The following is a 27,419-nucleotide window of genomic DNA, read 5'->3' as shown; positions in this document are numbered from 1 at the left end:
TATTTATTTTACTTTACTTTGATTTAATGAAATAGATATATGATCTTACTTGTACTTAGATATTGGAACGTAGCCAATGTCAACTGGGGTGATATTCGTATTCTTTGATTTTCTTTACGTTCTGCGAAGACTGAGAAGTCCTGTTTCCTTGCACGCTGTCTTCGTACTTTAGTCCTATTATCTGTAAATACATCTGTTTCGTCCATAATCTCAGCTTGAATTAATTCCTCAATGACATCCTCCAAAGTCAGCAAACCAATCGTTTCATAGAATGGATCGCCATCACCTTCATTATTTACACGATGAACAAAAGCCATATGTCCTTTGTGACCCTCTTTGAATTGTTTAAACATTACATCTAATGTTACGTCCTCGAATACAAAGTGACAAGGGTTTTGGTAGAATTCACATAATGTTTTCAATGGTGTATTGTCGTCCGGATCGACAAATGCTAAATCTTTAATGTAAAGCAGTGTCACTATATTAGTGCGTGTTCCATCGTAAACAGGTATACGAGAAAATCCTGATTTCATAATTTCCGAAACAGTCTCGAAATTCAAAACGGCATCAAGTGATAACATAAACGCATCCTCAATATGAGTCATAACTTCTCCGACAGTCTTCTTACGAAGTTCTAAAGCGCCCGAAATAATATTAACTTCGTCCTTGTCCAAGTCGCCAGTTTGGACTCTGATCAACTCCTTCAAACGTTCACGATTGTATACGCTTCCAATTTCTTCTCCTAGAATGTAGTCTAGTATTTTAGCAATCGGATAGGATAATGGGAATGTTAAAACCATAACAGCTTTCGTAATTGTTGCAGTTTTAGCACCGACTGCCAGGCCATGCCGGGAACAGACAGCCTGAAAGTAGAAAATGCCAAATAAAATGTACAAGATATTATATAGTAAACATTTTTGCTTTTTGCCTTCTTATTTTAGTTAGCGAACAGTTGGTATTTGAGAAATAATAACTATGTTCTTACCTGTGGTGAAATTTCACCGAATATCACGATGCAAAGGGTGGAGAATATGACAGCAAATAATCCCGAAGTTAGACCATCCAACAGAATTGTAAATATTGAATTTACCAACACGTTACCCAACAAAATACTGCACAATAAGTAGTTTCCGTGCTCGCGAATAGGCGCAATAGTAGCAGCATACTCACGTTCTTTTGCTTTACCAGTATTCATTAGAATCTGAAAAAAGTTGGCAGAAATTAATTAATAGTGTTGAAAAAATGAGATATAAATAAACGATCAATTGCATTTATCACATAATGAGTTTCCCAATAAAGGACGTTAAAATAGGCAATCATTTGCAATCTTCAGAAAGATTGCATCTACAGAAAAAACACTCCATTAGTAGGCCCCAGTACATATTCTTCATGCAAGGGGCATTACAATAGTTTTATTTCTTCAGATGCTGATGGAATATGTGTCACTGAAGGCAATTCAACATTTAATGTTGACTTCATGTGCCTCCCATGAGGGGATCTCCATATTTTCCGAGCTAGGAGCTAGGAAACAAAACAGTTCGATCAATGGAGATTGCTAATATTGCGAATGGAAAACAATTGCCTGCTAAGGATCACACAGGGCATGGAACTCAATGACTGTTATCAAAATTTTCAATGAATTACTGGACAGTATAGTTTACATGTAGCAAACTACGTTGGAGATGCCATGAATACCAAATAAAATTTCATGTACATCTGTCTGAATTAACTGAATTTAAAGGGTAAATTCGCCGCAATGTTTCTAGACCAGAATCTTGATATCGGTGCCTGAAATGGCCGGATTTCGATGGGATCCATTCCCATGAGACTGAACCATCCTACCTCCATAATCAGGAAAATGGTATGAGCGACTAATGAATAGTCGCCTCTATGCCCTCAATGAACACTAGCGTAACATAGACATTCTGACCAAACGGCAATTAGAGTTTTGTATTGGCGGCATCATCCAGATAAGTAGGGCAGCACAGGGTATTTCTGGTAATAGTAATATGGCATTCAAATGGGGCGCTAGAACGCTAAATGATCTCCTCAATACCTGCTTACATACTCAATCATTCTTTTACACAGCTTTTTATTAAGCCAGGTCTTTATCACGAGACTTGTTATAACAATCATGTCAATTTCAATTGTCGGTCTCATCAATTCACCGTTCAAGATCAGATAATGAATGCAATATTTCAGCTATTATTGAACTAATAATAGTTTAATATCTGCAGTAAATTCCGATCTAGCATTTAAGGACATTCGGACAAGATTTAGACCAACTTTTCCAGTAAATTATGTTGTTATTAACTGCGGGATTTCGTTCACCACAAACAAGATACGTCATCTATTTGGAAGCCTAGAACCGAGCGTTGCTTACTAACTGCAAGCAGGCCTGCCACTTGATGAGCTATACTGTAGCATGTTTTCAATAGCTTAATCTATGACATGTTGTATGCTTATGTTTTTGTTTGCTTTCTTATCGGCAAAATTCCAGCGATATCGGCTGACCATAGGTAGTTTAACCCGGAATGACGAGAATCCCTGGCCTTCATGTGGCGCCATTGGTTATGCGCTCTTAATGGCTGTGGAATACCGCTCCATACTAAGAAGCTAAAAAATCGTATTGCATCGAACCAACCAGGTGAACTCTAAACTGGTATGGAAACGCCTTGAGAGACTGAATATGCTCGACTCGTCCAACAAGGTCTGGATACTTTGGGTTCCAGGCCATGCTGGGTTGAAAGGCAACGAGGCAGCGGACGAACTAGCCAAGAACGCTACAGGGACGCTACACGGGCCAGAACCCTTCTGAGGAATCGTAAACGATTTCATGGCTATGACTCTAAGAAATGAAGAGGAACGGTTGAGGGAACTATACTGGGCGGGCCTATCAGGGATGGAGCAGTCCAGGGTGCTTATTGGGGGATACGAACCCATGCGCACAAAGGATTGCTTAAACCTCACCAAAAAGAACTTCCGAATCATAGTGGGAATTCTCACTGGTCATTGTCGGCTGAACTATCACCTAGGGAAGCTAGGGATATCTACGGACGCTGCCTGCAGGTTTTGTGAGGAGTGTGATGAAACCTCTGTACACGCGGGACAGTGTCCGGCACTTGTGTAAAGTAGGTCGAGGCAGAACACTTAATACCAGATGCAAAGCTGAAAGATCTGGAAGTAGGGAACATACTAAAATTCCTGACGGTTATAGGCCTGCTTGAGATACTATGATCGATAGGTACATTATAACCAGTAAAAGGGACACAATAGTTTTTAAGGACGCGGTGCGACTTTCCCTTAACAGAATAATTAATTAAAATGGTTCGCGCTGAGCTTTCTCTACATTTTTAAGAATTCCCTCAATTTCTTCTCATAATTATTCAATTTCACACCCTTTAATGTTAAAACTTACCTTCAATTCGGTCTTGTCCAATGACATGAGACCCAAATTCAAGCCAGAGAAAAGACATGAGAAGCACAAACATGTGAAAATTATACAAATAGACAACCATACTGGCAGTAACGATTTGTAGGTAGTAATTGTCTTCCACGAATCAGCACCTTGATGTATCAGCGGTTTGGCAAGTGTTGCGTCATGCTAATAAAAAAAGGATTATATTTCATCAAAATCAATAACTCAAAATTAACGATGTTTTATAGACGGCATCATTTTTAAGAAGAGAAATCCACTTGACTTCTACTTCTTAGAAATTCAGGTCGAATTGAGATCACTTACTATTACTTCACCTTCATCGTTTTTGGCACATATGAACAACGTGTGTTCACCTTCTGGCATTGTAACTTTCACTAAAGCAGTATTGCCTGTACTTGTGCCTTGTATAATGCGGAATGGTTTTGTTAACGTCACTTGACATGATCCCCCGTATACATTTGAATCCGTTGTAAATGTGATATACGTATAATTAGTAATTCCACTGCCGAAAATTCGTAATACAGCTTCCGATTGACCTAATGCACTTGGAACTCCATTGTCACCAATTTCCGCGGAATTGCTCTCCTCAATACGAATACCGTCGATACGTAGCTCGTCAAAACCATACAATCTTTGGGCCTTAGGACCAGATAATGATGATTGATTGCTACTTCGTACCGATTCAAATGGGCTGCAAATAATAAAGGATAAAAAAATATATGAATTAAATTGTACTTTTAGCTTAATATATTATCTATTTTATAACATATGAAATAAAATTCGTATCATATATCATCAGTTTTATGGTTTCAATAGTCTCGTATGTGGTGCATAGTGCGTCAACCACAACTACGCACCATCGCTACCGTTCCCCGAAAATGTGCTTCAATCCCCTCTACGAGTTTCCGAGAAGCTCGCACTCCTTCATTGTTCCGCCTCACGCAGTTCCGGAGCAACCCAATCATCGAATATCCAACCCCCAATGCAGTTGGCACCCTTCCTTAATGTGTTTTCCATAACCAGGTTGTAATCGTCAGCTCATTTCGATAGCAGTCGAATTTCAATAGTTGTAGGTCCCTAGTTCACAATTTTCCATCTCTTTTAATGGATTTTGCAACTTCTAATTTCACAAATTTGCTTGCTAGCATTACGGTAATTCGCCATTCACTTTCGCGCCAGATTTTAAATTGCCGAAAACTGAACATCGCCTGATTGGGAATATATCATACAAATACTCCGTCAGTCGAAATAAAATGTCACTATCGAAACAACGGCCGCTTGATAACGCAGCAAGAAATTATTGAAGACGGATTTTATCACCACACCACCAAAAAAAAGGATAGAGCTGAGGTTTTTGATTTGTTTTCTTTTGGAATACTCAAAGCCACATTTCTTCAAATTTAAGGGTACCCGTGTTCCAGTGTGTAACTGAACTGATCATTTTGGTTTAATTGGCAACGTGTGTTCAAGGTAGAAAATTCTGGTTATTTATATTGAATTCAGATTAGTAGCAAACATCAGGAAATTTTCCTAAGAGCAAGGTATTGTGGAACCAACCAGCGATAGTGGAAATTGTGTCAAGGAAATCCCAGACCATGGATGCTTGACAATGCAATACAGAAAGTGAGACAACTCAGCGATAAGCTGTCCGAGTTTCTATATTTTGCGAAGATTTTGGTTTCTATATGTTTACGTAGCGGTTACGGTTTCCGATTCCTTTAGATTTCAAAAGTCCTTCATCGTCTCTGATGATCCAACATCTGTCTGAAAGCAAACTTAGCCCATTACTAGGACAAGGGAGGTGCGAAATTGCTATGAATATGGAAATAAGGGAATTAACTTAAAATTATGGGAACGGGACGGCCAACAGGATAATAAGAACTTGGTTAGGTATTCGATGACGAATGTTTGCCTAGAGCAAGAACAAATTCTTTTCAGTACGCAATAGTCCACGACGCTCTAACTAAAGATAAAACTACTGCATATATAGATGAAGCGACTTTAACTTGACAAAAGGGTGTTTATAGGTCTTGTTGGAATATTATGGAAAATGGAGAGAGATATTCCAGGCCATTCACGTGTTTCGGAGTAGACGTCGAAAATTAAAATTCAGTTCACCTCATGTAGAAATTTCTTGTACAGTTCTTCTGTTGGGAATCTGTCAGCGTCCAAACTAGTTAATATGGAAATCGTGTCTTTTGTGTGTGGCAAACGGACTGACACCTTTGAAAGAAGTTAAGTCTTGGATATTGCTGTAATTTAAATTGAAGATGTTACAAGTGTAATTGAAACTTGAGTCCGTAGCTCAGGAGTAATACTCATAGTACAACTTGTGACATAAAAGTCAGTGGATATATAATACTATCAGGGAATACTTCTCCCAAATAACGGGGACTCTTATTCTTTTTATCGATGTAGTCCTGTATTTCTAATAAAGTGGTTCGAGTGCGGCAATCAATACATGTTCTTTCCATATGGGCCCATAAATTCTTATATGCGTACGAAAAACAAAATCAACTTAATTAAGTTGACGGTTGGTGTTCTATCAGCTTTATCGATTTTATCATGCAATAATCAAAATGTTATCACTATGTGCTTTCCTGTAGTAGCATTATATCAATTTATTATGTAGAAAATTCGATCTGGTTATCCGTTCTTACAAATGACACTACATTTGGTCATCAACCATGGTCATACTTCGAAAATATATCGTTGATTAAATTTATCTTATTAGATATTAATAATATATTCTATTTGGTGATAAAATGACTAGGTAGTATTTAAGTTTCATCTGCACAAAATAGCGAAATAGTGGGCCTTTTGAACACTGAAAATTAGAATTGAAGATTATTTTGCAACATAAAATAATAATCCTAGTTTAACCCAGTTGACTAAATATTAATCGCATATCAGGCTCTCTTCGGCTTGATGAAGGTCAAAACACATAGGAAGCGAATATAGAGACTCGTTGGCATCGTGTTTCCGCCTGAATAACACCAACAAATCTGTGAACTCAAGAACTACAGAAAGAAGCCGTACCAGGGGTGTAAGTTTGTTACAGACAGTAGGATTAAGCCATATCTATCTCGATGCTCATCCTGCGGAAACAGAGAGAGAAATCAGATTTCCGTCCGTTGGGAGGGGGGTGGGGCGGCGTTTGCGTATTTTGATGAATTGCTTAGCAACCATATTTGGAGATCTAACTGAATGAAGATGACGGATAAATGCCGTCACCATCAAGCTTTGAAAAAACGGTGCATACAACTCATTGGTTTAGGAATCATAAGTTGCCCGCAGACGTTTGAATTACATCCTAACTAGGTGAATATTGAGGCAGCGAACTACAACCATTTAAGCTGAAGATGTAGAATAACAGAGAAAAACAATATCCTCTTAAGTGCATCCAATTGCTGACGATATTGACATAACGATATATGTTACAAACTGCCTATTCCCAAATCCAGCAAAAGACGAGATCTTGGGCTTCATATGTATAGTATGAAAGTAAGACCAAGTGTATGTTGGTAAGCTCATCAAGAAAAAAAAACAACAACAGCATCCAACAACATTAGTTGATAGAAAACAATGAAGAAGGCAAAAGTCGGTTGAAAATCAGAGCCGATAAAAGGTATGATAAGGAAATCCGCGCACCATTGGCATCCGGCAGAGCCTACTTCAGATTCCAAAAACTGTTGTTTTTCAAAACGTGACGCGATTAAAGCTCCTACTGTACAAGAGAACCATTATACAGGTCCTCGTGTGTTCTTCGGTAGAGTGGATTTCAAACCAAGAGAAATGCTCTGAAGAAGACCCCGCAACCTACACAACGCAGAAATTTATAAGCGGTATAAGGTTGGAAGGCTACGGCGTCATCCAATCCGCGTAAGTGAAAGATGATTCAGTCCAAAAAGTCTATAGAGAAAACATCTATAATAGAAGACATGACAAATCCTGCCTCAAATGGAGCAGTGGCGTAGGCCAGGGCGTCAGCCATCGAATAGTGACATTCAATTAGTGAACCTCGACACAAAATTGGGATGTTGAAAGTTACAAATTTATTTGAATGTTTCATCCTTACACCGTTATAAACTTTATACATATATAAACAGCATTTATATGCAGCAGAAAACAAACAAGTATAACCAATAGTGCACCTGCAGAAATCACATTTTTAAATAAATATCCTCCGCAGAATCATCATCATCATCAACGGCGCAACAACCGGTATCCGATCTAGGCCTGCCTTTATAAGGAACTCCAGACATCCCGATTTTGTGCCGAGGTCCACCAATTCGATATCCCTAAAAGCTGTCCAGCGTCCTGACCTACGCCATCGCTCTATCTTAGGCAGGGTCTGCCTCGTCTTCTTTTTCTCCTCCGCAGAATAGGAGCTTGAACTTACACTTTGTCTGAATTTATTCAAAATTTTTAAAAATGTCTTTCTCTCATACTGGTGTCTGAAATGAATTATATCTTATTTTGTGTTACAAATAATATGTTTAATTATTTTCTTGGCAATCATTCATGCTTTTCGACTAGTTGAAAAACTTTTTGGTGGTTGTCAGTAATATTTTCAGAACGCATGGCAAACATTGTTTAATCAAATTTGCAGATATCTTGACAACGCATACACTGAAAGCTTACCGCCCACTATTAATATGAAAAATTAATTTGATAAATATTATATTTTATATTTTCCTGGCAATACCAAACATATATGATTGTACATACATTTCGATTATAGTTTTATATTTAATGGGAGTTGGTATCTTTCATTTTTACGTTTGTTTTGATCACTGAGTGTTCTTTGAGGGAATCAAAGTGAAAATTAGCTTGCATTGGCATAACTTATCATAGTATCATCACCTAAACTTGTAGGAAAGTAATAAAACGATACTTAAAAAATTGAGATCGGAAATTTGAAGCAATTCACTGAGATCAGCAATCAACGTAAGGCAAAAATTATGGGATTGTTGATTCTTTGACATAAATTCAATAAATAATAAATATTTGTATAACTGCATCCGATTGATTACCTTCATTAAGTATTTTTAATACAAATGTATTTATTTACTCATCGTTTCCTGCATCGAAAAAACAAACTTTTTTGATTATTCTTAATCTACCGAGGTTTCAAATAAAAATATTTGATCATAGGGAGCTCGAATGTTGTGCGTAGGCAAAGTTAACGATAACTACAAGAACATCTGAGAACCCTTCGAATGACGTTTACATGATAATTTGTAACTCTTGACACGTATCATTCAAAATGAATATAACTCAATTTTAAAATCAAGCAGATATCATTAAATAATTTAGTTTGACTTGTGTGTACACATCCAATTTATATCAATTATCGTCGATTAGATAGCTGGGCGCCATTCAAACAAGTACACATACGAGAAGCAAAGTTGAGATTTTCGTGACCATATTGTTCCAAACTCAGACCAAAAGAAATTATACAATGATTTCTTATAACTGTAACTATTGATGTCTCTTTTATGTACAATGCATGAACGGGATTCACACGACGAACTCGCTTGCTTTCTGTGTTTATCAAAAACAAGCCGAAAAGACACTGTCCACTTTCAATAAATTAACAAAATAAGAGTTTAGAGTAGAGTATTTAGGGCATTTTTTCGAAGCTATCCATATTATGTTAATGTTCTCTTTTTTCGAAATTTTTCGCAATAACCAATTGTAACTAATAAGATATCTGAATCATTAGCATATAAACCACATTGACAATTTTATTTGAAACTAAAAAAATAACAAACCCGAAACGGAAGCTGGATGCGTTGGGTGTGAAAGGTTTTGACCTATGAATGCACGCCAATTCCACCTACACTGCTGGACAAAATAAAAGTGCAAAGTAAAGTAAGAAACATTTTTGGCAGGTAAAAATTCAGATAGCTGAGTGGTTAGAGCACAAGGCTATCATACGGAAGGTCGCGGTTCAAATCTCACTGGTGGCAGTGGGATTTGTATCGTGATTTGACGTCGGATACCAGTCGACTCAGCCGTGAATGAGTACCTCAGTCAAATCAGGGTAATCATCTCGGGCGAGCGCAATGCTGATCGCATTGCCTGCTATAGGGTATCCTGTAGTGTACCGTTTCGGTCTTGAATGACGTGCTCTAACACACTTCAAGGCGCTGATCCAGTATGGATTGTTGCGCTAACGATTATTATTATTAAACAAGCATAGTTTTTAAGGTTTTGTGCGACACAAAAATCTTATTAAAATCGATTCAATGTCTGTCTCTTAGACCAGATTTAGTCGGAAACGGCTGAACCTATTGTCACGAAATTTGATGAGAAGGCGTGATCTAGCAATTTCTTTACATACAGCAAATGGCTCCATTTTGTATTGAGTTTGAGGGCGGCCCCCACACATGCGGTGTGAAATGTGAGGTACCAAACGAAAGAACTCGATTAGTACTTTTCGAAACTTCTAATACCGGGGACATAGGGGAGTGAGTGTTTAAAATGTGTGCCCCAAAAAAATCTTTTCTTAGAACCTATCCAGCCAAAAAAACCTGGAAAAAAAATCCCAAGGATGCATCTAAACGAAATCTAGGCCTACCATTCCGATATCAACACAAATAAAGTTAATAATAGCATATTGCAAAATTTTAGAAATTCACACAAAATGTAAAAGTTTCACCTTCTGTAGCTTTGTTAGTAATGGTTGGATTTCCCTCAAACTTCCCAGAGTTATGCCTCCCCTATGCAAGTACCAAATCTTATATTTCTAGCATAAACTTAACGGGGCGGGGGGTTCCGGCTAAATTTCTAAATATACTATTATTAACTTTATTTGTGCAGATATCTCAACGGGATGTATTTTGAAGACTAGATTTCGTTTAGATACACCATTCTGAGTTTTACAGATTTTTCGGTTGGATAGTTCTGAGGGGTCATATTTTGAGCCCTCACTACCCTACGTTTCACCAGATATCAAATATGGGACCAGTTTCGAAAAGTACTAAATGAGCCCTTTCATTTGATACCCCACATTCAAATGTATGTGGTGGCTCCCCCTTCTTAAACTTAATACAAAATGGCGCCTTTTGCTGTATGTAAAGGGAATACTAGACCACACGCTCTCATCAATTTTCGCGACAATCATTCTAGCCGTTTCCGAATGAGTGGGTGTGACAGACAGACAGTCGGACAGACATCGAATTGATTCTAATAAGGTTTCGTTTCCAACAAAATTTTTAAAATGGCGCCTCTTTTTTGTAGATCATTAAAAATTTATCATTTTTTTGGTAGAAGCAAATTATAAACCGGTTAGCGCTTCAGGTATAAAAGGTTTTGTTGATTTATTATGTAATAATATTTGGACACAGGGTGATTTTATTGATAGATAGCGCACTGCACTTCCATTCCGCCCAGAAATAACCGTTCGAATAATGGATAGCTCGATAAAATCTGATGTCAAAACGAGAAACAGATAGAGTAAGAAAGACTTATGTGAACCATTTATTCCCCATAGATAGTAACATTACCATAGTTGAAAAGTCGCGTTAAATTCAAAGATCATAGATTATGGAGCAACGGTTTCCAAACGGAATAATCTCCCGAAATTCCAAAGCCAACAAATGTCACAGAAAATTTCATGAAGAGGGCAAGGTCTGTAACCAGAGTGGCAAGGGCCATTTTGCCGAATATTTTTTTTATTTTTAAATTAGGCCATACACTCTGTAAATGTACTATACATCACCATTGTAGGACAGAGATACGCCACAGAAGAAAGTCGAAGTACCACTAGCATATATAGCACTTTGAATTTGCTACAAGAAAACTCCAACCGCCAAAACTCCACAGCCATGTAACTCGATATAAAATACATTTGATACAAAAAACCCTTTTCACGAATTGATTAAAAACTCAAGTCAACTCTGCCTTCTAATATTTTAATTTGTTTGATTTATTAGACAGTTCGTGTTAAATGCTTAACCTAAATAAAGACGGTTTGGCAATTGCTTCGCAATTTAGCTAGAACCAAGGTGTTGACTTTGAACAATTTCATTCAAAAATAACACAAAATATGTAACCAACTGGAAGTTGAAAGGAGTAAGCCTCATGAGTAAAAATTGTATGATTGGAAATTTCTCTATCCACACTTGGTAGATTTCTTCTGGACAATTTGAATAAAGATTTCTTCTTGCCCATGTACGCACGTTTCTTCTGATACTAAATCAAACAAATGCGATTACTATACATAATTAAGTATCTTTTCCTTACAAACCAGGTAAACATTTTTTTTTTTTGGTGGAAGGGATGGGGAAAGTAATTGCCGTGAATATATTCAAACTGTAAATTGTTTGAGAGTAATTTCAAAACACTTAATTATTATGACATCCCATGATTTATATTTGCATGAATTTGTGGAACCAGATAACATTTTCGCTCTTTACTTATATGAAATTTTATCATTGTTAAAAGGTGATGACTATTTCCTCAACTAGAATTGTTAAAAGCTTTCCATGGAAATAACATTACCGTCGAGCAACAACATAATATTTGTAGAGATTCAAATGATGCTGAGAGTGGAGGGTTTTTAAATTTTTACTGGAACACAAAACGCGATTATTTGGCATTATTCAGGATATACTTAAACATGCATGTTTTCCTAGTGTATTCAAATTGAGCTCATTTAGTTAGTGCTTTATTTGTGTCTTTACATGATACGAATAAGACGTTATACTCTTCATGTTATATGTCTACAAAAGCAACACCAACTCCCAAAAAGTAAGTAAGTTATTATTATTTAAGACAGGAGCACTTAAAAGAATTAAGTTTACATTTAAATTATTTTGTGGAATAAGGAATTTCAGAGGGTCACAACATATAACTTCGAGAAGTGAAGCCTATATCATTGCAATTGCGGGGCCCGACAAATAGAGCTGCTAAACTTTAGGTTTTAGAACTAGTACCCTATAATGGTAAGCATTTGGTCATCGAAAGAAATTATTTTCCGGTCGGTGCGAACTTAGTAATGACTTTTTTCTGAGATCACCTTAGGGAGTAAACCATATTAAAAGGCCTTTTTTCACGTACTTTTTAGGATTTTTTTTCTAATGGGATGAATTATTTGGAATTCAATCAAATTTTTTCCAACTACGGGACGTATAGCGACCCAAATTTTTCTCTGAAATCGAAAATTTTCAGACGTTAAAAAGCAAATATTTCAATTTCAACACTTTTTTTATTAATTGTGGAAAAAAAACACCTTTAAAAATAGGGGATCATCCCAAATGTTGGTTCATGTTTTTCGTAATTTTGCAGAGGATCATACCTCCGAGCCACTGATATCAATGTCAAAAATACTTTATCCAAACTCGTACATTAATTAAAGTCTGGATTCACATTTGTAGATTTCTTTCGCCTTTTATATTTATCTAAATGTCGAATTCGGCTCTTGAGTAGATACACAACTATAATATATAAACAAATAGTTAAAGATTTAGAATCAATTTTTGCTACATTTCATTAACGTTACAAGAGCATCACAAATATTAAGGAATCTTCGAAATTACATCTTAATCATTACTTCCCGCTTTACAATTCTATTCAAATTTTCTTAGAAATGAAAAAAATTAGTAACAATTATTCTTATATTGATAATTCGCGCATGCGAATGAAATAATGAATCACTGTCATATTTACTGAAACGCTGGCATAGACATCAAAGTTTATTTACCAAAGTGATATCAGAGAAGAATAATTATACAGAATATGCGTGTATGAAAGTCAGATGCGACAAATGGAAATGATATCATTGGTATACATGACTGCTCCCTTATCAATTTGTAGTCAAGTTTTAATTTGGTGGAGGAATATCTAAATACCCAATAAAACATTAGCACTTGCACTAATTGACGGCGCGGTGGTTAAGGGGGTAGACCGTCAGCCAGCCTCCCAATCTTGCCGCTCTGAGTTCGAATCCCAGTCGTCATGGGTGTATGTGTTCGCCTTGTGTTTGTCTCGCTGCTGTGAGCTTATCACTTGCACAGCAGTAAGCGTGACAATAGTGACACTGAAGCACAGTCTGACTGTGTGGATACCCTACACTCCACCAATGAGTGAACAGGAAACACTATTTGCACTATGGTTGCGGATCCCAGTAAGCGGAATTCTCGCTCCTATTTTGGTTGTATTTTTTAGACCCATCCTTTTAGATACTTCTCAACTAGTCCTTTCATGAAGCGGAAATTCCTTTAGCGATTTTTAAGGAAATCGAATTATTTTTTGTGTAATTCGATAAAAAAAATTCGGATAAATCGATTTGAATTCACCAATTGCGAACTATGTTACTATTAATAAATTGTTGATTGTAAATAACTGTCAGTTGCAGTTGTAATTAGTTCGAATAAAAAAGTCGAATTATGGAGTTTGATGAATCAGAAATTAGAAGAGAAAAAAATAATAAATTAGCTCCGATGAGCTTTTGCAGAAATGTAAAGCCCCATTTAAAATCGGAGAATATTAGCCAAAACTCACTAAATCTGCAATTAAAATTTGAATGCTTTGTGATTCAAATATGTTTCGAAGTGTATAAATAAAGTCGGCGAACAAGGAAACTGGTTTGCAAAATCATAAAAACATGATTCAATTTGCATGAGGTGAATGGAAAGAGTGTTACATATTATTCTACAAATCCTCTCATTATCTTATCTTGTACAATTTCAGAACTACTAACTTGTCCCTTAAACCGAAAGGAGTGAATGTTTCGAAGACATCAAATCCATAGATTTTAGCCAAAAGTGGCAATCATAAGCTTCAACTTTAACCAAAAAAAAAACCGACAAAACCTCGTTAGCCACTTCCTTTCGGATTTTTTCCGGCTAATTAGGCAAAGCGGAAGGGCCGTTTTTCTATGTGTTTATTGATTGAGTCACCTCAGCTTTTATAGATTACGCACATTCTTCTCTACTCCCCGTTAGGATTAGGCTTTTTGAACATTGATGACGACTAATTAGATGCAGCCCATTTTTCCCCAATTCTCTTTAATAAATGTCTAAAGCTTTCGCAAAATTGATTGTATTTAATGAATAAATGTAGTTTCCTCTGGTTGTCCTTCTCTTACAATAACTTCAGATCAGTTCTGGCATGAGCCCAAAAATTGGAATATTGCAAAGATGTTGACATAAAACAAATTATACTTGCCGATTAGTAGCTTATGAACAATTTAAAAATAGAAAACCAACTAAATGCCACAATGTATGGTGCACAAAATATATGGCAGAACATTCATACATATATGTGACGTAAATTTAACAACGGTTGAAGGATCCATATTGTTATCGAGACTTTATATAATCCACTAAACTCCCGTAAACCAAATAGCATTGATCTATGACTTTTTCTAAATATCTTGTTTTTCTTATGATTTGTGTTCTTTTTAAGTTCTTTAATAGTCCTAATTCTTGTTTGTCCGATAACAAACACAAAACCGAAATGCAGGGGTACTTACGTTACATCATCACCACCAAACTTTACGCATTTCTAAATTCTGCACAAATTAAGTTAATAAAACACAAGGACGTCTTATGGTGAAAATGTGACACATTGGGTGCGTGTGTTTGTTTAATATTTTCTCTCCATATCATTGGGCAGTGTATGATTTCATTCCGTTTTCCAGAAACTTGCAACTTCGTGTTTCGTGAAGTAGTTTCAACTAGTTTGTTAGGTTTCGTAATACATTCGGTCTGGAGAAGGTTGTTAAACATGTAGCGACCATTTTCGGCAAATTTTCCATAGGACTGCCAGTGTCTTTGCTGCTAGATATATCGATTGCTCTATTTATCGCTGCTTATATGGTTGATAATAGAATAAACTTTCTTCTGGGAGAAAGGACATTTTTCATTTTAAGGAATGGCTTCTTGGCTTCATATATGAATCTTTAGGAGAGACAGTTGATAGCATTTGAATATGCCGAGTTGGAAACATAATTAAAAATATTATAATGTTTAATAATTAAGATGTTAAGATTAAGAATTGCTACTACCTTTTCCATCTCACATACATAAGTAAATTATTATATAACTGAATACACTTGGCGAGACTATTTGATATCGTCCCAATCGAGAGCGGAAACGCCTTCGAACAATAATTAAAGGCAATTTATGCAAGTGTTATCAAGAATTCTTCGATTAGCGAAATAATGACGCACCAAGAGTGATCTGTCAAGACTGGCTATGATAGAAGTCAGATGTAGCACCATAAGTACCAAAAATCCGAAGAGGAAAATTCGAGCTTAATAAACTACACACAAAAACAACACTCTCATTTGTTGACAAGTAAAGCCAATACTTTCGGGCCAATCAGAAATATTTAATTAGTAATACCCTCGCAAGTAAGCAACTAAGTTATGGGAAGAAATGACTTCCACAAAGCAGGGTTGCTTCATCTCCTATTATATTTATTTCCACTACTATATGTACGAGTATTAGTTGTTTCCCAAGAAAATAATGTAATGTGGTAATTTTATTTGTTTGCTAGAGATAGAAGATTGCGGATATTCTTAAGCATTCTATCCATTCGTACATATGAGGAACAAAATAGCCCTAAATGTGCTAAACGCAGATGCCAACAGACATATGGTATTCCGGTGTGGATGGATGCACGTAGCATTTACGTTTTTCATTTTCATGTACTTTGTCAAGTACTGGGTAAAGCTTGAAATAGTATAAGTATTATATCACATTATTTACGTATATTATCATATAAACATCTGAGTCTGGAGGATTGAGCCTGCCTATCTGTATGAATCGGGACTGCGATTAAACATCAAGCTATTGAATTTCAAATGCAGATAAGTAAGTGTTACTTGGATTCTACTGAAGGTGGCGGAATTAGTTGAAAGGCTGCCTCCGCCACTCTGCGTTTGAATGCCGATTTGTTATGCTTGTTTATGATCCTCCTTATCCTACCATTGTAAGCAATATTCTTGGAATATTAAGTAAATTCGAGGAGAAGGACAAATATAAGTTTTCACTACCTCCATATGGGCTATGAAATGAAAGGTCTCGATTAGTACTTTTCAGAACAACACCCAAACACAACACAACAACAACAGAACGCCCTATTACTAACAAGATTACAATAGGTCAAAGTTGTCCCTTCTGTATAAATTCTAACGCATTGAACGTCAGTAGTACGATATTCTGACATAATATACATATGCATACACGTGCTAGGTGCTAATGGGACAAGAACTCGTGCACTGGGTTCAATTGCTCTACCGCGATCCGAAAGTATGGCGAGTGTATCAAAACCGCTTCGTGTGTTGGTGTTCAAGGAGGCGCCCCCTCACCACTCCTCTTTGTTCTTGTTTTGGACACTGTCACACGGAACATCCAACATCTGGCGCCCTATATACTGCTTTATGCAGATGATGTTTTCCTAGCGTCTAATAGCAAAAATGATCTCGAGCAACTTCCCCAAAAATGGAATGATCGCCTCATGCCACACGGTCTAAGATCGAATCTAAACAAAACTGAATATTTGAAGACCGATCCCCATGAAACAAGCACAATCACTGTCAGCGGCAGTGATCTGCCCAGAACTGAGCCATTTAAATACCTCGGGTCAACGCTATCAGCCAATGGCGAATTGCGTTATGACCTGATGAACCTGGATGAAGGTACGTTCCACAACTGGTGTCCTTTTTGATCGACGTATCAACGAACGTCTCAAATCTAAAATTTACCGCAATATCGTCCGTCCTGTTGCCCTCCATGGTACTGAGTGTTTGCCGACTATAAAATACAATACAATACAATACAATGGCGTCTTGTGGTAATGCAGGCGAAGATATTGCGTTGGACTAGTGGCGTGACACGTTTTGATAACATCCGAAATGAGGATATCCCCAATGAGTTGGGGTTGCACCGATTGTGGAAAAATTACGAGAGAGCCGTCTTCGATGGTATGGTCACGCAATTCGCGCTAAAGATAATTCACTCTGAACATCGAAGTGAATGGTAAATGAAAGCAAGCCGAAACAACGGTAGCTTGATACGCTGGATGGGGATTTAAAAGCTTCGAGATTGCATCCAGATGAGGCATTTGATAGAGCCGAATGGCGAAACCGATCACGACGAGCCGACCCCCCTTGTGAACGGGAAAAAGGCTGAAGAAAAAAAAAGAACAACAAAAGAGCTGAACAGTCACAGTCACAATATATGGTAGAATATTCAACCCTGGAAAAACTGATCAACTACGAATTTAACATACAATATTAATTACATGAAAAATTACGAAAAAAAATGTAAAAAAAGTCAACATCTATGGTGGAATTATTTAAATTTCATTTGTTTTGTGTATTATTTTGGCAATTCTAATAAAATAAATGCACATAAAATTACGGAAACGTTTACTGGACTTCAACTTGATTTTCGCAATAGTAGAAATCCTAAGTTGCATGAATACTGCCGAAGCTGCTGGTGAATTCAAGCAGAATGTGATCCGAAGTCCAAAATTATGTTGGTTGCCATTCACCTTGATTTTGAACAGACATCTGCGAATTCTTCTGTCATCTGTCCGGTTTACGCGGTCAATCTTCTCGATTTTTATATAGCCGCTTATTTCGTTGTACAAAATTCTAAATTCGTAGACCTTTTAACGTTGCGCAAGTCATCGTTCTTTTTCCAATGAGACCTGAAGGTCATTATTGGATTACAATACAATTAATTTTATGTGAACAGATTATCAGCCTATTGCACAGCTCCGAATTTGAAGGACTACCCGTTTTCCACTCTCGTCTACTGCTTTGCATTACCTAGATGTTATTGCCGTAGAGGCAAAGAAAATTATTCTTATTAAGGCTGTCGATGGTAGATCAACGCGTAGTTCTAAAGGTACGACATTTACGCTACGCGGCGCGATACTACATTCAGCGCAGCTGCCACGATATGACATGCTTATATTGCACTAGCGCGGCAGCCAACTGCAAACAACTACATATTTTAACATTTTAACAGTAAATTATATGCGACACTGCAATATATTCTCTCCCAAAACCATATAAAGATATTTTTTTGAGAATTGTAGGGTCCTAAATCCGCATCATGATGCGGATTTCTCAAAATAATATTTTCAGTCTGGCCAAGCTTTGGTCAATAAAATTGGCGGATTTGCGCTCAATATAAATCGTAGTCATGTTGTGTTCTCCGAATTATATAAAGGAGCACTTAACATCTGCGAGCCGCTTCGGTCATGCTGTTCCCAGGGCAGAGGTGACGCAGCGTCTTAAGATTTGGTTCTGCCCTGGTAAGAAACGGTAAAGCCGTCATGGTCTGATATTTTTTTTTCATATAAAGATAATTTTGACAGGCAGTGCAGTTTGTGGTTGCGTCACGTCGCGTAGATGGGGTCTTACCTTAAGGATTTGTTGTGGAGTTCGAAGTGCCGAATTTGCGAAACTCCTATTGTTCCGCCCCAATGACCAAAAGTTGATAACGAAATCCATAACTTCATTATCAATACAAACTCCAATAAATCAAATATAATATTTAAATTACACACACACACTCAAATAACAAATATTTTTTGCAAAATCTACAAACGGCAGATAAAGACTGAAGTCTTCACTAGCTCTGAAATTCCAATGTTTGATTTGTGGAATCCAAGCAAACATTTTTGCGATAGCAACTCCATTGTGATTGTAGATACATTTCTGCTCTAAGTTACGTAGTACCTTTTTTATGTTGCATGTTTATAAATATCAAATCTTTCTTCACCAACCTAAATTAGTTCCTACTAATTTAAAATCTATAATGAAACTCCCAAGACTTCATTTTCCATGCTATTGAGAACATCGGGAAATGTTCTTATGTACTAAACGCATTTTCGAACAGATATACAGATAAGGCGCATGTGCAGACAATATAATTATTTTTAGACCTCTTTCCCTTTTTAAATTGCCTCAACTCATTTTCCATTAGCAAACATGAAAATCAGGAAGGGCACATCCTGTACATTACGGAGAGACATTCCTGCTTCCATGAAGTAATATAACCGCATCAGTTGATAGGTGAACTGGATGGTATAGGAGATAAGATACTTATAAAAAACAAGTTCCATTCTCTCACGGCTAGAAAGATTGCAGTTTCTTAAAAAAATGTTGTCTGTGGGCCAATCTTGATAAATATCAGATGCAGTCATATATAGTATAAAAGTTTCGCAAGTTTCCGAAGTCCATCAAATCATCCATTTAGAACATTTCTACGTAGCTCAGCTGATTTTCCTTTTCTTTGTTTTGCCTTCAATAATCATATTTATAAAAACGCTTCCGTTTTTCATCAACTCCTTCCGGTGTAGGTAGCGTTGGAACATTTCTAATGAATGACCTTTGTCATGCATTTAACACCATATGAGAAGAGTTGCTTTTTTATAAGACTCACATTTTAATTGGTGAAGTATAGATGTTTGTTTGAACACTGGCTGAGATTATGTGGCCGATTTTGCCGCCCATTTTTTATCGTTAAAATGTTTCTCTTATTGACGTTTTCGCGTTTGTTGCTAATTTTAAATGTGCGATATGCACATGTATTTGGGGCGCACAACAAAGTTCGTACTGTGAAGGTCTACGTTCGTATGAGCTCTCTCTGTTTATGCTTATGTCAGCGTAAATCCAGCGTGAATGGGATGAATCTGGTTTTGATGAAATGCTGTTCGGGCGATGTTTGAGAAAAAATCGAGGATATACGAATAGATACAGCCCTGGGTAACAATAGTACCTATAAATTTTGCTTAAAGTGTTGTCATTCAATGGTGGGGATTTATCGTTTTTAAGACTGAGTACAAGCTCAGAATTTTTATTTTAAACATTTCTTCTTCTTCTGTCTTTCGAGGATATCTTCAAGCTTATCTAGGTCCCCAGAAAAATGGGAGATATAAAATTTTTAATTAAAATAAATAAAAATAAAAATATAATAAAAATTCAGCACCAAAATAGTTGAATCAACTGACTTGCTAGTTTTGCAATGAGAGCGAAAAAAGACATCAGACAACCAAGCCTAGACAACTTCATACTAGTCGGAAATAGGAAGCTTGAAGAGTCAAAATATGAAAAAGTTTTGTTGATATTTTGTGTAAGAGTATTTGGGTACACGATGGTTCCAAATATACATAGCTTGTAGTGCATATACGTTCAATATACCCGATATTCAATTCAATGTGGTATTGACATTTTATCTCGTGGGAAGTAATAATTTGACATGAAAGAGGCAACTTTTGCTTACTATAACTTTATTAATAATAATAGGATTTCCACCAAACATTCCAATATGATACTCCCTACTAAAATCTATTTTACTTTTTACGGATCTAGGATGAAATTAAACGAAATTCACAATAAATTTTCAAAATATACTATTATTAACTTCATTTGAGCAGATATCGTAACGGAGAATATTTTGAGATTTAGATACCAAGAGCATGCACTATCATTTTCAATTGGTAGCTTCTAAGAATGGAACTTTCAAGTAATTGACTCTTTCGGGCTCCCGCAACCCTTGCCCTTGTAAGCAATGTTAAAACTTATACTTGATACTCCACATGGCCATATTCGGTAAAAAAAATGTTGCACACATCACTTAGGAATGTGGGGATCCCGCCTTAAGTTGTAATTCACAACTCTGCAGCAATGTAATTCAAGCTCCCACCTTCTCATCAATTTTGTGTCAGTCGCTTCTGAGGAAAGGGCTTGTGAAAGCAGACAGTGAATTGATTTCGTTTGCTGTTTTCAACAAAACCCAATGTGGAACTTCTTTAAGACCCGAAAATTCTTTCGTATCCTTTTTTACATTAATCAAGCTTCGCAAATATCAAATCAGTCAGGGCAAGGTTGGCGTTAAAATTAGAATGGAAGAGAAGGAGTAGAGAAGTAACCAAAACTAGCCGATTTCGTTACTGTACCTATCAAACGGGGAGAGTACGTGAAACGCAAATGGTTAATTTTGTATGATGGGCTATAGAAAAAAATCACTAAGAACTAATTGCAATCCTTATGTGTTGGAGATAGACTTAGTCAATGTGACTTTCGGACAATTCTATGATCTAAAACACGTAAAAGGAGACAGATTATTATTGTAATTCAGAATTTATCCGATTTGGGAGTTCCACAAGGGAAACCTAGTTCTAAGAATCAGTTTGTACACCCTACTCGTGAACCTTCTTGTAGGTTTTCTTTCTCTCTTTAAGTTGGAACTTTTTAACCCCCATCCTTTGATACCCCACATGACTATATCCGGAGAAAAAAAATGTTGTATCCCTTCCCCTCATTTGTATGGAGACCTTCCGTAAACTCCATACAAAATCAATACTTTCACTGTATGCGTGGAACTTCATTATCTTTTATTTCAATAGATGTAATCGTTTCCGAGAAAATTGCGTGTGACAAATGGACAAAGGACAGATTGACAGAATAAACCGGTTTTAATCAAATTTTGTTTTTACACAAAACTTTAAAAAGAATTTTGCACAGATAGGTCTACACCAAGAAAAGATCGTCATATAATATCAGACTATATGAATATACATAAATACCGTGTGGTGAGGGAAAAACTACAAGATGAGTTTCCATTACCTGAACTGTTCAAAATTATACTCCTTACCAGATGTTGTATAATAATTCACATCCTCGAATTTACCGTAGCTCCTATAAGTTGGACAGAAACGCTACGTTTTCTTGAAGTAATCGTATTCAAGACACCTTTGCCAAGGATGCCAAGGATATACAAATGCGAAAAACACATCAATAAATTAGTTATTCTTTTTGGATTGATGTGTTCAGAATATATACAATACAAGGATAGTTATATCTTTTTGTGATCTTACTAACATACTAATGGTTTACGTGTTACTAAATAAGAATCCTTATCACATTGTGGAAGCACTACAGTGTGGAGCCGCTTAGAGGAGATTCACCCGAGCTCTACAGCAAAGTAGTTCAGTCCAACTCACCACTACTCCAAACTCAGCCGCCACAGTAGCTCGCTTACCTGTTGGTAGCAGGATGACAACCACGGGGACAATGGAGAAAACGAGCTGGTCATTCTCCAGTAAACCTTGACGACTTACTAAATTTATTAATAAGATAATTGTAATTTAGTAAGAAAATAACTTAAAAAATTTTGATAAATAAAAATTAAGCAAATTGATTAACTTATATTAACATTTCAAATTGGTGGCAAGACTTCGATATACACTCTATATAACTGGGTTTACAAAATATATTTTTGCTGGTTTTCATTTAATAATAATAATAATTAGCGCAGCAATCAAATTCGATCAAAACTTTGAAGCGGTTTAGATCACTGTATTCAATGCCGTGACGGAGGAAGCAATGTGATCAGCATCTCGCTCCCCCGTGATTACATATTACCCTGATTTGATTCATGTACCCATTCCAGCTGAGTCGACTTATATCCGACACCTAGTCACGATACAAATCTCTCCAGCACCAGTGAGCATCGCGGCCTTCCATTAAGATAGCCTAGTGCTATAATCAGTAAGCCATAGCCATCTATGAATAAGGCGATTCAACTCTGAACTTAGTCCAACTTTTTGAAACTTAGCCAACTAATATAGTTGAGGGAGTCGAAGGCACACTTAAAACAGACAGGACAACTTTCCCATATTTTTCCACTTACTCCTCTACAATAATTACACTTGGCAACATGATTTTTTCGAGACCTTGTATTTACTGAAACAACGTTGATCACCCATTTGTTACACAGATCGGCAGATCATATGCAGCAATTATACATTTCCTTGCATCAATTCTCAGTAATGGCAACGCCAAAGTACCACTGATAGGGTAAAGCGTCTACCTCTCAATATCATTGCCTTAGGTTCGAATCCTAGTCCTCATGGGTGTCTGTGTTTGTCTCGTGTTTCTCTCGCTGCTGTGAACTTATCACTTGCACAGTGTTGGATGTGATGACCCAACTTTCATCCTTCATCCACGAATTTTGTACAATGCAACATTCTCCTAGGAGTAGCGATGCATAATCGTCCAATCCGTAGCGAGGCAAATACTTCTTATGAATTCCATAAGGAACTGTGTTAGGTGATAATATAATTTTCGGTGTTTTCGCTAGACACATCCCGCAATGCACGGGATATCAGTGTATGAATTCAACGGCTTTTTAGAATTATTACACCTTTGTTGCCATCTCCTGCATAGCTTCTTCCTAGTGGCTTTTTAGAAGTCCGCAGTCTCCTGTCAATTTCTGGTAAAGACAATGTGCCTCATACTCTACTAAGGAACAGGAAACAGTGAAGTAGAATTAAATATCTCCACATTAAACTCAACCTTGCGATCAACAAATGGTTATCGAATTATTGGTAAAAAAATTATTAATAAAATAAAAATTAGAATATACAATAAATAAAACCCCGTCCCCATGACCAGAATGGGAAAGCCGTTTATAATTGACTGAAAATACTTGCCCACCATCACTACCCGTAGCAGTGGACCGACGTTTCACGAATCCGTGTTGCCATTTATATATAAGGTGGTCAAAGTGAGCAGTCAACTAGTCGTTGATTTTGGAACAGAAGGAAAAAAAACAACTTCCGAAGCTTTTTGAAAAACTATGCAAGGAGCAAATTAAATGAATGATTCAGGTTTTGGTAAAAAAAAGGGTAGCAGGTTGCACCCGATTTTAGGAGAGAAGAGAGGAGGAAAAGTAGTTACACGATAATTGAGGCAAACCAGCAGAGAAACCTGCAAATTTTATGAAAATAGAAGAAGTGCAGGCGTTGTGAATATGAGACAAGACGACCTTAAAGTTTCCGTTTTCCAGACGAGCTCAAAGTTTCCGCCTTAAACCTAGCCAGATATTTTCCCTGAACTGAGTTATCGGTGACTTTATTGAAGTTTCCAGAGCGTTGAAGTGAGTGAGATCAGCGTCTTTTTCTTCAGTCCTTCTACCGTTCAATTAGCGCCAGTTTGCTCGGTCACATGCCTGATCTGGTTGCAAGCCACATAAAGGAGGAGGGTTTGCGCCAACGTACTTTATGCTATTCTCAGTCAAACAAAAATAAAATGCTGAAATCAGGCAAAAAACTAATAAAGAAGGGTTGAAGTTACTCTATCATAATAAATCCTATCTGACCTCCCTTGGTCGCAGGTTCCGGGACAGGCCGATCAAGAAAACGCATTCAATGTCGTAGTCCGGTCATTAATATGGTTAACATAAAATTTGAAGGGGGAATAAGAAACAAAAGTTATATAGCGCCGATGTGTCCTTCCCCACGCCCGTCGTCTTTATTTTTTTAGATTTTTTTGTTGAAAAAATAAAAACAAAAGTTGGGATTAATCACACTTCTTTCCGAAACTAAGCACTTTAAATCTGCCGAATTTTCCGAATTTATTTCGAGAACTTAAATACAGTAGATTCTTAAGGGATTCGCCTTACTTTCAATTTATATGAGAAAACCTTTGATTTTTAATTCAAAATTTCTGGTAATTACATTATTTTGATTAACTCCGTTACTATTTATCCCACTGCCTTCTATCATACCTTATTTTAAAAGTTTTCTCAAGCACTTCAAAAAAAACTCTAGTTCAATTTCCACTAGAAAGTTAGTGTTTGCGTTATTTAACCCTGAAAATATTAAAACTGATAGATCAGTAGCTTACTCCAAACTTCCATTTTTATTTTACAATGTAGATATATATTTCGGGAGCAACTCACTCTCTTCATCAGTACAAGTTGCTCCCGAAATATATATCTACACTGTAAAATAAAAATTGTAATTTGGAGTAAGCTACTGGTCTATCAATTTAAGGCTTGACTACAAATAGAAGACAATATCTAACCTCTTGAAAATATTAATTTTTTGCTTAGCCAGTACTAATTTACGTTGTACCTGCAAAAAAATCCTTGTTTCTGCTTAGCATCATTTGTACATAACATAAATGCATGATTTTCGAGTTATTTACAACTGTTTAAAAATATGAATTTTTTCATTGGAAAAACGGCATGTTCGAACATGAATAACTCGGAAGTAACTACGTATACGAACATTTTTCGGAAAACATTTTTTGCTTAGAATTGACCATTTAATTACTTTCTGCGGTTGTTTCGAAAAAAATATCAACCCTGAAAGGGATGTCAGACCCCTTGGGTGATTTTCACCTCAGACTGCACTATCGGTAAAAAACAAACAAGCCGGAAACGGGAAGCTCGGCGCTTCAAATATGAAAGGTTTTGTTTGCTTCTTATGGAAGTATATTTGAGTGCAGAACTATCCGATTTGTACGTAGCCCCTTATATATATTTATATCCACCATGTCGAACTACTCATTTTAGAGTAATATTGATGTTTAGTATTTTGGGTTGCAGTAAATTTACACAGAAAAGACAAATTTGAGCCACTGTAACTTTATTAGTAAAATGGTACAATTTTGATCAAACTTGGAGATATGCTTTTTACTATAGTCCATACTACTGCAAAGTTTTATAACGCTAGGATAAACCTAAGGGGTTTTTTAGTCAATTTCCCACAAACAGTAATATACTATTACTAACTTAATTAGAGACGATATCGATATGGAGAGTATGTTCATACCTGGACACTGTATAGAGGCAACTACACATTTTTTCAGATTTTTTGTTTGGGTAGTTTCTTAGAATCGGCCCGTTAAAAAATTATCATTTTCGACCCCCTGCACTCCCCGTCTTCTTAGCAAATGACAAAACTAAGACTGCTTTTGAAAAGTACTAATCGAGACCTTTCATTTGATACTCAACATGACTATATTTGGTGAAAAAATATGCCTCGCCCTTTTGCATGTATGAGGGCCCGGCGCCCTTACACTCAACATTAGAAAAATGTAGGTTTCTGCATGTGCGGACGTTCACAGTTCCCGCATTCTCACCAAATTTTGTGTCGATCGCCATAGCTGTTTTTGAAAAAAGTGCGTGTAGCAGACAGGCGACAAACATTGAAACAATTTTAATAAGATTTTGTTTTACAAACAAAACCATAAAAATAATCGTGATGAAGACAAAACCTCCTAATTTCAGTGCCTATATTGTATAATATAATCACAGCTGATATTGCCTAAAATCAAACTGACTCAGAACTCATCCGCTGCCGATGATATCTCTATATTCTCTTCTAGCGTCAATTCCATTCTTTTCGACTCTGATGGTTGGTGCTATTCTGAAAAACTAACAATTTATACATAATCTTCAGCATATCTTATCTACCGAGTGAAATCTGGCTAGAACATCGCTTTTTTGTTGTTCTATTTGTGTTGAAGAAAAAAAATTACAAACGATTTGAAGTAATATCATTTAAAATCACTTTCACTACTTCTTACGAGGGACGTTCCTCGACGACTAATGTTCAATTCACCATTCAAATACGTATAACGTCATTTATTGAGCTATTCAAATTGAAACGCAGCGAATTCATTTTCCCTCCTCGGTCGTCAATCTTTTGGGAAATTTCAGAGTCATATGGTATTGCTAATCAAATAATACATACATATGTACACGCACTGGGGCATAATACTCTGAAAAAGAGTAGGCAGTAGTGTTTCCCAAGACACAAATTATATTTCTCCGAACTTTGCCTCCACGTCGAGACAGTCGTTTTGGCAATTCTTCAAAATAACATGTTTGAAAATAAAGCGATCTCTTGCCAATATCTAAAATTAGTTAGATACCAGGGTAAAGATGCTCCATGTCGAACGCATGGACGAGTCTATGACGATGTTTTTTCTTTCACTTTTGTTCACGCAAATGTGACGATTTTTTCAATGATAAATTGCGTAATAGACTATTTCATAATATGAATATTTTCCAAATTTAATAATGTGGCATTCTTAGCAGAACGTGAAAAGTGGCGTGAAAGTATCTACGGATGCTAACAATGTAAATAGAAAATTTGTCTTGATGGGCGTTTTCACCACGGTTGGATTACTGCCGGCTAACTGGGAAGC

The 27,419-nt window shown here is 36.6% G+C and overlaps 1 protein-coding gene across 2 annotated transcripts in view; it reads right to left on the bottom strand.

Annotated features, from left to right (window-relative positions):
* The window catches only part of LOC119650634 (metal transporter CNNM4), an 83,686-nt gene that overhangs the window by 16,431 nt on the left and 39,836 nt on the right, over positions 1–27,419 (bottom strand). For both annotated transcript variants that reach the window (XM_038053554.1, XM_038053553.1), the window contains exons 2-5: positions 3,743–4,130; positions 3,419–3,604; positions 986–1,201; positions 50–863 (exon numbers count right to left, since the gene is read on the bottom strand). In XM_038053554.1, the coding sequence (XP_037909482.1) occupies positions 50–863; positions 986–1,201; positions 3,419–3,604; positions 3,743–4,130 (1,604 nt within the window). The remainder of the gene's footprint in view (positions 1–49; positions 864–985; positions 1,202–3,418; positions 3,605–3,742; positions 4,131–27,419) is intronic.

Source organism: Hermetia illucens, chromosome 3, assembly GCF_905115235.1.
Source record: "Hermetia illucens chromosome 3, iHerIll2.2.curated.20191125, whole genome shotgun sequence".
In the NCBI taxonomy this organism is placed as follows: Eukaryota; Metazoa; Arthropoda; class Insecta; order Diptera; family Stratiomyidae; genus Hermetia; species Hermetia illucens.
The sequence above is the reverse complement of the archived record's forward strand: the minus strand, read 5'-3'. Positions and strand labels throughout refer to the sequence as shown.